Source organism: Phacochoerus africanus, chromosome 5, assembly GCF_016906955.1.
Source record: "Phacochoerus africanus isolate WHEZ1 chromosome 5, ROS_Pafr_v1, whole genome shotgun sequence".
NCBI classification, from domain to species: Eukaryota; Metazoa; Chordata; class Mammalia; order Artiodactyla; family Suidae; genus Phacochoerus; species Phacochoerus africanus.
In genome coordinates, this window is record NC_062548.1 from 64,359,079 (window position 1) to 64,372,308 (window position 13,230).

Consider the following 13,230-nt stretch of genomic DNA (forward strand, 5'->3'; position numbering starts at 1 on the left):
CCTGGAAAGCCCATCTCTCTGCGCTCTTCACACAGCGAGCTCATCACAGAGGTCACAGCTTACGCATTACCACCTGCAGCCATGCCCCGCACCTCCTATTGCTATGTCAGTACTCAGCTTGTCCCTTATCATAAGTTCTCTTCCTCCCCTTCTGTCTCATTTCCTTCCTCTTCTCTGTGTATTGTCTCTGTCCCCAGTTGCATTGTAAACTATTAAGGACAAGAACCACATCTGTACTGTTTGCTACTGATTCTTAAACAATGTGTGTTGAATGAATGAACAATTTCAAAAACATCCACTCTTGGAGTGATTTTGAAGAAATAAACACTTAGACTCAACAAACATCTCTTCCTTTGAACAAAGTTCCTCTCACACTACTCAATCTAATTCTGACCTTATGTCTAAGTGGAAAAAAAACGTTTATACCCATTGGGGTATTTTACTGGCTCCACATCACTGGTGTGAGGGGACACGCCCTGATGGCACTGCCACTTTGAATTTTTGAGGCGGCTAATGATCAAGAGCCATACGAGGCCTGAGACCAGCAGCGTCAGAAAACAGAGCATCGACAGAGGAATGGATAAAGAGGATGCGGTACAATGGAATATTATTTCATAAAAAAGAATGAGATAATGCCATGTGCAGCAACATGGATGGACCTAGAGATTATCATACTAAGTGAAGTGAGGCAGACTGAGAAAGACAAATATCACAGGATATCACTTATACATGGAATCTAATTAAAATGATACAAAGAACTGATAAAACAGAAACAGACTCACAGATTTCAAAACCAATCTTAGGGTTACCACAGAGGAAAACATGGAGGGGGAGGGACTGGGAGGATGGGACTAGCATATACACACGACTATATACAAAACAGATAACTAGCAAGAACCTACGGTATAGCACAAGGAAGTCTACTCAATAATTTGCAATAACGTATATTGGAAAAAAGAATGGATATATATATACATATATATCCATTATGTATAATGGATATATATGTATCCATTATCTAAGTCAGCCATACTCCAATAAAATAAAAAAACAAAGAAAACAGAGCCCATTCCGCTTAATACTAAAGCACTGTCTTCCAAAAATGCATCCATTTACAGACTGCTCCCCATTTGGGAGTGTGTTGTTTAAGGAGCAAAGCAATTGGTTTGACAGTTTGAAAAGGGAGATGGCCGGGGTCTTGAGCACCATGCAGACACGGCCTGTATAGGATTCTGGATATGGTCTGAAGGTTGGGAACTAAAGTGAGAAAAGAAAAGAACAAACCTCTTCCAGTAAGACGGGTAAGCCAAGTCGGATGGAATTTTCAAGTGTGCGTAAGAAGTTACTATCCGTGAGCTTAATAATCTTCAAACCATTTTTGCTTTCTTTGTTTCTTATCCAACGGTTTGCCTGCATGAGAAAGCACAGAGCTGGATGATTAGAGTTTGGAAAAAAGTGAAAGTTTGTAAAGTTTAGAAATTGTGTTCAACTTAGAAACAAGTTTGGAAGAAAAAAAAAAAAAAAGAACCACTGCACCTGCTGATAAAAACACCTTTTAAATCTAATGTTTGGGATTCTTTCTTTTATTCACATTTGGAACAAATGAAGAAAAGATGCATCATCTAGGAAAAAAGCCCATACGTGAGGTGTTCAAACTTGTCTCCTTTGCTGTCAGGTTGACTCCTTTTTCTAAACCCCATTTAGAAAAATTAATCCATGGACTTATGAGAGATATAATGGGATTCTGTAAATTCCAGGCAGGCTTGCCCTAAAAGTCATCATTCCTTGACTTCATTCCTCAGATCTTTTAGGAACAAGGACTATACAGGAATGAATTTCTGCTCCCACAGAAAACAAAACAAATGGTGAATCCCCGAAACAAAATCAATCAAAATTAAATGTGCAGAACCATTGGACTCTTCCTGTTTTGCTTTCTACCTCTACAAAATCAGGGACAGGGGATAGAAGACAACTAAACTCTCTTCTAAGTCCAAATCTTCAAGATCTTACAAGTGGGTTGAAGTCTGCTCTTAGAATTTGTAATAGTAGAATCTTAAGCAGGGTTAATGGGCTGCTCTTTATCTGAAGCCCTGGTTACTCACCTGATCTTGGGGATCAATCATCAAAGGCCACCGTCTCCCTTGAGTGACCAGAATGCCATTTTCTGTTGATATCAGGTCCCGGGGCAGCCCGTCCGTGTTCCACTGCCGTATTTCATAGGGATCGCCCAGAGTGTTAATAAGACTGAAGGAAGGATTGATGGGGATCTCTAGAGACTGACAGTCCTGGATCCAACACTCTATCAGCTGTAGAAGGAGAAAGGCTTACTTGCATAGAGTCAGGGACACTCAGTAAAAGAGGATACACACAAGAAGTCCTATCAGACTCCACAGGCATCTGTGCATCAGAGCACAGGACACAAGACGTGGACTGACAATCAGGAGATCTGGGGTCTAGAGCTACACTGTTAACTAGTGTGGCTTTGGGTATGCCACACGCCCTGTCTGGACCTCAGGTTTTTTTGTGTATAAGCGACAGGGGTTGAACAGTAGGCTACAACTAGGGGTGTAGGTCCCTTTAGGGAGGGTCTGAAGGAGCTTGGGGTTATCACAATGACCATGGATGCTACTGGCAATTAGTAGGTGGGGCAGAGGGCTGTTAGCATGTCACCTCCTCCAATTAGCATCATAATCATGCACAATAGGGAACTGTCTGTCTCCTAAGAACACCCCCCATGACCCCTGAGTTACTGTAGAGTCTACATGAGTCCTATACCAACTAGGTTTTATGACCCAACGACAGGACAAAACATTTTAGAAAGCATTTCATAAAAGTGGCCCGAAAAGCTCTCTAAATAATTCAGTTTCCTGTTCCTTGCCAATGCCTACCCCTTTGCAGCAGTCTCATCAATTCAGAGCACTTCGTCCTGGTTGACTTCCTTTTTTTTTTTGGCTGCACCCATGGCATGCAGAAGTTCCCAGGCCAGGGACTGAACTCGTGCCATAGCAGTGACCTGAGCCATACCAGTCATGACACTGGGTCCTTAACCCACTGAGCCACCAGGGAACTCCTTGGCTGATTTTTGATGCTATTTTGGATCCTAAGAGTAGGAGATTCCCTGTCTCTCTCTTCTTCTTTCTAAGGTGGGAGAGGGAAGGGAGGACCGTGTTAAGGAAAGCCTAGGGGTAACCATCACCAGCTAGCAGGGGAGGCAGAGGGTAATGAAATATATATGTAAGTTTCCATCATGGAGAACTTCCCACTGAACTCGGACCTCCCCCACCCCCAGCTCCTCCAGTTTCAGCTGCTTCTCACGGCTCCTCCTAGAAAGCAGGTTGACTCACTGATTGCCTGTACTGGGCTGTGAAGGCCCCATAATAGGCCACGCAAGCTGCTGCTATGAACACATTCCCGATGATATCTGATATCTCCTCCTCGAATTTCTGGATGCTTTCTTCCCATCGAACATGCTCGTCTCCTAACGCAGCTGTCAGCTTGCCAGCACGTACCAGACGTGCTTTTGTTAGGGCCATCGTCTTTGCTAGAAAATTTTAAGAAAATCAGGTTCTGTTACTCTAAATTTTCTTAAAGTATAAGAAGTTTGTTCACCTGCTTCTGTTTATAGCAGCGTTAGCAGGATTTAGCTAATGATGTCATTATATCTCTATGAAACCTCACACCAATTCAGCATTAGTTCCCATTTCAAAGCCAAGTCCAAGTTTTCCTCTTCTGTGTAGCCAGTTCCTTTTTGATCCATTACCCTGGCTGAAAAATAGTGTTCTCTTTGTCCCCATGCAGCATTTATTTCTGGATCAAATTCACATGCTGCTTTGTGTTACAATGGCATAACATCCTCCCCCCCAAATTCTTACTCAGATATAGGAGTTGAGTATATACAATATACAGAGTTCTAATGTTACACTAGAAGGCTAATGCAATCCATCGAGTGCCAATATGCCTGCTATGTTGGAGGGAGGCCAAGATCTGCCTGCCTGAAAACTCTTCCTACTTTTGAAAATGAGGCATTTCCTGACCAACATAAATTTTATGAGTTACTTACCCAGACTTTCTTTCTCATTCACGCTTCTGTCATATTCATCTTGTAAGGCTTGTATTTGATCTTCCACTTGTTTTAGTAAGGCTTGTTTTTCTTTCAGAGTAGCCATAGTAATATCAAGTTCAGCCTAATAAAATCAAATAAATGTTTAAAAATGGGCCCCCAAAGAATGTACCAGGACAGAACTGTAATTCAAAAAGATACATGCACCCCTATGTTCATTGCAGCACTATTCACAATAGTCAAGACATGGAAAAAAACCTATGTCCATTGACAGATGAATGGATTAAGATGTACATATACACAATAGAATACTACTCAACCACAAAAAAAAGAGTAAGAATATCATTTGCACCAACATGGATAGAACTAGAGAGTTTCATACTAAGTGAAGTAAGTCAGAAAAAGATAAATACATGTGATATCACCTATATGTGGAATATAAAATATGGTACAAATGAACCTACAAAACAGAAACAGACTCACAGACATAGAGAACAGGTTTGTGGTTGCCAAGGGGAAGGAGTAGGATGAACTGGGAGTTTGGGATTAGTAGATGCAAACTATTACATTTAGAATTGATAAACAACAAGGGCCTACTCTATGTCACAGGGAACTATACCCAGTCTCCTGGGACAGACCATTATGGAAAAGAATATAAAAAGAATACATATATATATATATAGATAGATAGATAGATAGATATATGACTGAGTCACTTTGCTGTACAGCAGAAATTGGCACGGTATTGTAAATCAACTGTACTTTAATAAACTATTAAAGACAGTCAATCTCTAAAAAAAATAAAAATGGCCCCAAAAGAAGGTTAAATTTGTCCATTTATTATAGGCTTTTAAGACTTTGTCCTAAAAGATTTTGATATGATATACAAAGTTAAAACAAATATAAAATAGAATAAAATATGAGCTGAAGTGAACAGAACAAAATAAGACAAAAACAAAGCCCAATAAAATGAATCACAGATGGATTAAAGAAATGATTGTACCAAGCTTTGAAGATGAAATTAGTTACTACAAAAACTATTAACTTTTTAATTTTTTTCTGCTTTTTAGGGCCGCCTGTGTGGCATATTTAAGTTCCCAGGCTAGGGGTCAAATTGGAGCTGCAGCTGCTGGCCTACACCACAGCCACAGCAACGCCAGATCCTTAACCCACTGAACGAGGCCAGGGATTGAACCTGCATCCTCATGGACACTAGTCAGGTTCGCAACCTGCTGAGCCACAATGGGAACTCCCATTTCCTTTCCTTCTTTCTTTCCTTTTTTTTTTAACTATTAATTTTAAATGATTAAAAAATTATATATTCTTGCAGTAGTGAAAAAAAACTTTCCTAACTAATTCTATAAAGCAGGGGTTTGCAACTATTGTCTGCAGGGTAAATCCAGCCTTCTGAGTGATTTGTGAGCTGAGAATGGTTTTACAATTTTAAGTGATTGGGGAAAAAAATCAAAAGAAGATTACATATGATAATTGCATGAAAGTAGAACTCCAATGTCTACAAATAAAGTTGTGTTGGAATACAGTCATGTTTATTTACACCTGAATTGTTGATGGCTGTTTTTGTGCTGCCAGGACAGAGGTGAGGAGTTGCAACAGAGACCACATAGCCAGCAAAGCTTAAAATTTTATTCTCAATCTACATGGAAAAAGTCTGCCAACCTCTGCTCTACAGCCATAGTTTTTTTTGGTGACCTGCTCCACTAAATGATCACTCTTTGTTCTGCTTGGGGCCTCACATCTGATTCTGGGTTAAGCTGCTTTTTATGACCTAAGAAGACACCATCAAGTGTGGGAGTATTTAGTAAATAGAAACATAGGGTATCAGATGCTAGAGCTAAAATAAAGTTAAACATTATCATAGGCCTGATGATATGAATATACTAAGGACTCATTTTCCTTTTATGCTGGAAAATGGCTGATATTAGAGGTCATTTCTGAAAAAAAAAAACAAAACAACTTTGCTGGCTGTTTTTTATTTTTATTTTTAAAATTTTTGGCCATGCTGCCTCATGCAGAAGTTCCTGGGCCATGGATCAAACCTGCGCCACAGCAGCGACTTGTGCTGCAGCAGTGAGAATACTGGATCCTTAACCTGCTAGGCTACCAGGGAACTTCCACAAGCTATTTTTTGTAAACTAATTTTCAAGAGCATTGTTAATGCATTGCAAACCATTTATATTGCGTAGGGTCTCAGTGGCACCGCAAAGGGAACTTGAATGATTGATGATCATGACTTTTAATTCTGAATGGATAAAGAAGATGTGGTACATATATACAATGGAATATTACTCAGCTATAAAAAATAAAATAATGTCATTTGCAGCAACATGGTTGGATCCAGAAACTATCATACTAAGTGAAATTAGATAGTGAAAGACAAACATATATGATATCACTTATATGTGGAATCTAAAAAAAGGGATACAAATAAACTTATTTGCAAAACAGAAACAGACTCACAGACTTTGAAAAACTTATGGCTACCAAAGGGGACAGGTTGGGTGGTGGAGGGGAGGGATGGACTGGGGGTTTGGGATTGGCGTATGCATACTGAAGTATATGGAATGATTGGCCAAAGGCAATCTGCTGTATAGCATAGAGAATTCTACCCAATATTCTGTGATAATCCATGTGGGAAAGAATCTGCAAGAGAGTGTATATGTATGTATATATGTGTGACTGAATCACTTTGCTGTACAACAGAATCACAACCTTGTAAATCAACTAAACTTCAATATAACTTAAAAAAAAAATTCTGTTGGAGTTCCCGTCATGGCTCAGTGGTTAATGAATCCGACTAGGAACCATGAGGTGGCAGGTTTGATCCCTGGCCTTGCTCAGTGGGTTAAGGATCTGGTGTTGCCGTGAGCTGTGGTGTAGGTTGCAGATGTGGCTCGGATCCTGTGTTGCGGTGGCTCTGGCTTAGGTCGGCGGCTATAGCTTCGATTTGACCCCTAGCCTGGGAACCTCCATATGCTGCCAGTGTGGCCCTAAAAAGACAGACCAAAAAAAAAAAAATTCTGTAAAATACCACGACACAGACAATGTACCTGTGCAGCACGGAGTTTCTGTCTCTTTGGCTCGACTTCTTTGACCACTCGAGAGTACAGATCCATCGCTCTTACCCACATGCACATGGATTTACATGCTTTGGACACTTTCTCTACTTTTTCAGGCACAAAATCAGGATTATTAATGTACTTCTGAAGCTTTGCCAGGATTTGAGGCTTTATATTCTCCTTATCATATTCTAAAAGTCTTCTTAGGAAGTTAGAGTCACCAAGGAGTTGCTTTGCTGTTGGCCAATCAGGCCTGAAAGACAGACGTGGTAAGTTAAGAGCATCATAATAAATAAGAGCAAAAGAAATGTATTCCTTTGGGAGCATGAAGATATGACCCCACAGATGGCTACTTGACTTACCATGGTGATTATTTCAGTGTCTGCAAATGTCAAATTGTTACATAGCACACCTGAAACTAACATGATATTGTGTTCCAACTACATCTCTGTAAAAATAAATTAATTAAAAATGTTGGTGTTTCTGCTGTGGTGCAGTGGGTTAGTGATTTGGCTTGTCTCTGTGGCATTGCCGGTTTGATCCCTGGCCCAGTGCAGTGGATTAAGGATCTGGTGTTGCCACAGCTGTGTGCTAGTTGCAGCCATGGCTTGGGTTTGCTCCCTGGCTCAGGAACTCCCATATGATTGCAGCCAAAAAACAGAAGAAAAAAAAATCCCAATAAGTGGGTAGTTTTTATGTTTGTTTTTTTTTTAAAGTAGGTTGTTTTAATGTCAATAGTATAATCTGAGTAATCGGTAGTTATATGCACCACAATTCATGGGGAGACAGGTAGTTGGATGACTAATGTCCCATACAGCCAGTTTTCATAGAAAAGGAATTATAAAATCATAGAGTTGTAGAACTGTAAGGCATTTTAAGAATAACAGCTTTATTTCAAAAATGTCCTAGACCCTCACATTTTTAGCTTCTTTGTCTTGGTTTGGATTCTTAAAAATCTCTTGCCAAGATACCTCAAACACCTTTTGTCTTTCAGTCAAACTCACCCTTTGTGAGCTTTGGCCAGGTTGGTCCTTCTCAAGTGAAAGTCTGATTAGGTTGACAATGGTCAATGGTTCTCAGTCCCCCATGGCCAGGGCTCTCCATCTGTGCCCTGAAGAGCCCCAGGTCCTCCTGAGATGCCGGCCTGAGAGTTAGTAGGGAAGCCTGGCAGGGGGAGTGCCCTGGGTCCTCTACTCTCACTCTGATCAGTTTTACACAGAAACTTTTTTTTCCATTTTTTTTTTTTTTTTTGGCCACACTCACAGCAAGCAAAAGTTTCCAGGCCAGGAACTGAACCTGTGCCACAGCAGTGACAATGCCAAAGCCTTAACCACTAGGCCACCAATTTCTAATAACATAATTTTTTATTGAGAAAAGATTATATTACTAAAGAAAGCTTGAAAACTACATATCTCCAAGATGAAATCTGAACTGCTTAGCATAGCACACAAGACTGTTCATGATGTAATTACTGCCCTCCTGCCTGGTCCCACCCAATCCATGAGCATCAAAGGTTCCTGACCCTGCCATGGTCCACTCTCCATCCAAGCATCATCTCCCCAAAAACCTGCTCACAATAATTTCAAGACTTAGGCATTCCTCCCTTGGCACTCCTAATACTATTCAAGTCTCCCATGTCTTGAAATTATTATTTTTCATGCCTGTTTCCCCATTACACTATAAGAGCCTTGTGTGGAAGAACTTCATATCTTCCACCATCTAGCACAAAGTAGATGTTCAAAAAGAAAAGCCTATGGAATCAAATTGTTGAATGACTGAATAAATGACAGGGTGGAGAAGAGAATGAAAACATACAAAAAAGAGCAAAGAAATCTGACCAGGTATTTTGGCAATGGGCAATTTAGCAATGGTACTCACTTGGCATTCAAGAGAATGGAGATGGCTTCCATCACTGTCATGACCATATCTGGGGGCTTTGTGAAAACTCTGATTTCAGATATATCTGCTTTATCTAAGGAATCCAGTGCTTTGTTAGCAGCCTCGAGTGCGGGTAGAGCTTCTTCAAGATCTCGCTGAGCATCATCAGCTATTGCTTGGGTTTCCTCAGCTTTCACTTTTGCTATTGCTTCATCTTCTTGCACAATGTTACGGACCTAACCATTGAAACATGGTTGCTTATGTTTCAACGTTTGAATTTCAGTGTTTAAAAACAAAGCCAATAAAATGAGTCACACTGGCCTCCTCAGATTAGACTTATGATGAAAGGAGATTAGCTATACTGTATTTTATGCTCTCCTTGGTCCATCTCATGCTATTGATAGACTCATGGAGACAAAGTCATTAGAACAACCAGTTCCTTTTGAGAAGACTGGTTGCTTTGTATCATAAGGTGGTGCTTTACTTACAACCTTCTCTGTCCCACTCATTGGGTTCATTCATTCTCCAGGCTGATTTACTGAAGGGAGATTGTTTACAACCTAAAAGCATGCTACACTCAGTTATATTAACAACACATTTAAAAAACCCAATCATTGGAGTTCCCGTCATGGCTCAGTGGTTAATGAATCTGACTAGGAACTATGAGGTGGCAGGTTCGATCCCTGGCCTTGCTCAGTGGGTTAAGGATCCAGCGTTGTCCTGAGCTGTGGTGTAGGTTGCAGACGCAGCTCGGATTCCGCGTTGCTGTGGCTCTGGCGTAGGCAGGCGGCTATAGCTCTGATTCAACCCCTAGCCTGGGAACCTCCATATGCCACGGGAGCAGCCCAAGAAATGTCAAAAAAGACAAAAAAAAAGAGTAAAAAAACCCCAGTCATTTGTCCTTGTATACAAGTAATCAGTTGGTGGTCAAACTCTCACCCGTGGCTGGGTAATGCAGCATACCTGATCGGCATTTTCTTGATCCACTGCCAACTTGTCCATCAGGGCTTCAACATCCTGTGATTTTGTTAAAAGGACAGGTTCCAAAGCTGAAAGATCTAATTTCATTTTATCTACTAGTTCATTTGTTTCTAATAGTTTGGTGAGACCATTCTTCACCCGTTCACGTGCCTGGGTGACAAGGAAAATATCTGTTATGATGAGTATTATAAATGATAAGTTTACCAGCATCTCTTACTCATGTACTAGAGTCTTACATCTATAGAAGGGGTGAATCAGTTTGTAATACTTAACACTGTGAATGCACAGAAATCTTTAGGTAACAGGACTCTAGGAAATGGCTCTGATGCTCACCACAGTGGATTTGGATCCACGAAAATCCAAGCATACGTGGGCCACAAGAATGGGATGTCACTGGACTGTGGACTCACTGAGAGCTCACACTGTATTATTTTTATTCCCTGGGGTAACTTGGTAGCATGGTGAATGGATGAGGGACAAGTTCCTATAGAAATTCCTGGAGGTCACAGCTCTGGGAGCTTGTTTCCTCAGGATGGATCAGCAGGGCTGAGATCTCCTAGAGATACTGTCCTGGGTACTGAGCTCTGGTTGCTGTTCTGAACTTTACTTCCCAGGGATGGGAAGCTCTTGACTAGGATCATAGGGGAGGTAGCTTGTAAAGAAGGTCTGGGAATAACTATTTTTTGAGGTTGAAACAGAAAACGTGGTTCAAATTGGCAGGTTTCAAAACTATCTGTCACATTATTTTACTAGGCATGTATTTACTAGGTAAAAATCTGCAAAACATTTAAAATATCTCAGTGGTGGGAGTTCCCGTCGTAGCGCAGTGGTTAACAAATCCAACTAGGAACCATGAGGTTGCGGGTTCGGTCCCTGCCCTTGCTCAGTGGGTTAACGATCCGGCGTTGCCGTGAGCTATGGTGTAGGTTGCAGACGCGGCTCGGATCCCGCCTTGCTGTGGCTCTGGCTTAGGCTGGTGGCTGCAGCTCTGATTCAACCCCTAGCTTGGGAACCTCCATATGCCACGGGAGCGGCCCAAGAAATAGCAAAAAAAAAAAAAAAAAAAAAGACAAAAAATAAAATAAAATATCTCAGTGGTAATACTGTGTTTAAAATACTGAAAACTTTAGGTCATGTTAATAGCCTGATAATGATAATGATAATTGTGATGGTGATGGTGATGTTGGTGATGGTGGTTATGATGGTGATGACGGTGGTGATGGTGGTGGTGATGATGATGATGGTGGTGGTGATGATGGTGGTAATGATGGTGACATGATGGTGATGTGCTGGTGATGGTGGTGATGTTGGTGATGGTTATGATGGTGACGACGGTGGTGATGGTGGTGGTGATGATGATGGTGATGGTGATGATGGTGGGGGTGGTGATGATGGTGGAGGTGGTGATGTTGGTGGTGGTGGTGATGACAGTGATGGTGATGATGGTGGGGGTGGTGATGATGGTGGAGGTGGTGATGTTGGTGGTGGTGGTGATGACAGTGATGGTGATGATGGTGGGGGTGGTGATGATGGTGGAGGTGGTGATGTTGGTGGTGGTGGTGATGACAGTGATGGTGATGATGGTGGGGGTGGTGATGATGGTGGAGGTGGTGATGTTGGTGGTGGTGGTGATGACAGTGATGGTGATGATGGTGGGGGTGGTGATGATGGTGGAGGTGGTGATGTTGGTGGTGGTGGTGATGACAGTGATGGTGATGATGGTGGGGGTGGTGATGATGGTGGTGGTGGTGATGATGGTGGTAATGATGGTGACATGATGGTGATGGTGCTGGTGATGATGGTGGTGATGATGGTGATGGTGGTGATGACCATGATGGTGATGATGATGATGACAGTGGTGATGATGATGGTGATAATTGTGATGATGACAGTGATGGTGATGGTGGTGATGATGGCGGTGGTGGTGATGAGCACCTCATCTGTGTCAGATCATATTCCAAGCACTTCACAAATTGCATCTTATTTAAATTCTGTAACAATCGGAGAGGTAGATATAGCATTTTCCAAACTTTATTTTCTACTAAGATTGGAACAGTTACAAAATGTGCTCACTGTTGTGCAGAAAGAAAGAGGCAGGGCAGAGGCTGTACCTGGCCTGCCTGACACTGAAGTCTTTGCTCTCAATAGAAACTGCTGACACATTAGATCATTCAACCTCTATCTCTATTACTTAACAGGAAGTCTTCCTTATTAAACACTGCGGAGGTGACTACTTCTCTACTTTAATTCTATTGCAATGTCCATATTATGCTCCTGAGTCAAGGACACTTACATAAATGACAGAAGACAAAGAATAAATAGCAAGGAAGGGGAAGGCTCTGGACCTACAGCATGAGACACTTTGTGGTCATACTGTAGGTTGTCAAGGGCATGTATGGGATGGCGAGAGGTCCAGCAAATTAAGATGGCACATAGATCCTCCACTCACTCGGGTAAAAGTTTTGAGTTCGATTAAAAAAAAAAAGTTTTTTTTTTTCTTTTTTTATTAATAACATTAAACTTACTGAAACCAACTGCTTCTTTTTTTCACTCAGCATAGACAGGTAGAGATTGATGAGTTCCAAGTAGGAGGTGGGCGTTGTGTAGTACCGCCTGCGGAGCTCTGTGTAATAGCGTTCTGCCATATTGGAGACACTCAAGTGGACATTCACACACATGAAGGAAAGCTTTTCTCTCAGCTCTTCATTTACAGCATCAACATTTGAGAAAAATGTCTTTGATACAGAAAGAAGTGCTTCTCTGGGCCACTGTAAGTAAAGATATCATTTGGAAAGTCTGTTGCTCATTTTCATGATACACAATTTAACTGTTCAGAAAAACGCACTTCTCTGAATATCTTCCTTGCCTTGTCTCCCTACTCCCCTTTGCCTAGTTAACTCCTACCCACACCCATGATACATCATGAACTGAATGGAGTTCATTAGACGGGGGTCTGAGTCTGCATGTGCTATCTCCAGCACAGCATCTGGCACGTAGAAGTTGTTCAGTAACTATTTGAAGACTGAATGAATAAATGTTGGTGACTTTAGAATAATCCCATGAATCAAACCACAAACATTATGAGGACCTTGTATCCTCACTGTTTATTATGCAGTTTGAATCTCGGGTCCATTATTATAATCACTGTCCTGTCCACCTCAACTCCTTTGCTCCTCTCTTGTCTCTCTGAGCTCACCTGAACCTTAGTCAAGTGCAACTTTCTGTTACCTCATG

General features: G+C 41.4%; 1 protein-coding gene across 1 annotated transcript in view; it reads right to left on the bottom strand.

The window, feature by feature from the left end:
* The window catches only part of DNAH6 (dynein axonemal heavy chain 6), a 258,349-nt gene that overhangs the window by 84,942 nt on the left and 160,177 nt on the right, over positions 1-13,230 (bottom strand). The window contains exons 49-56 of the mRNA XM_047781653.1: positions 12,522-12,764; positions 9,979-10,146; positions 9,016-9,251; positions 7,129-7,390; positions 4,061-4,184; positions 3,345-3,541; positions 2,103-2,306; positions 1,285-1,410 (exon numbers count right to left, since the gene is read on the bottom strand). Of these exons, the coding sequence (XP_047637609.1) occupies positions 1,285-1,410; positions 2,103-2,306; positions 3,345-3,541; positions 4,061-4,184; positions 7,129-7,390; positions 9,016-9,251; positions 9,979-10,146; positions 12,522-12,764 (1,560 nt within the window). The remainder of the gene's footprint in view (positions 1-1,284; positions 1,411-2,102; positions 2,307-3,344; positions 3,542-4,060; positions 4,185-7,128; positions 7,391-9,015; positions 9,252-9,978; positions 10,147-12,521; positions 12,765-13,230) is intronic.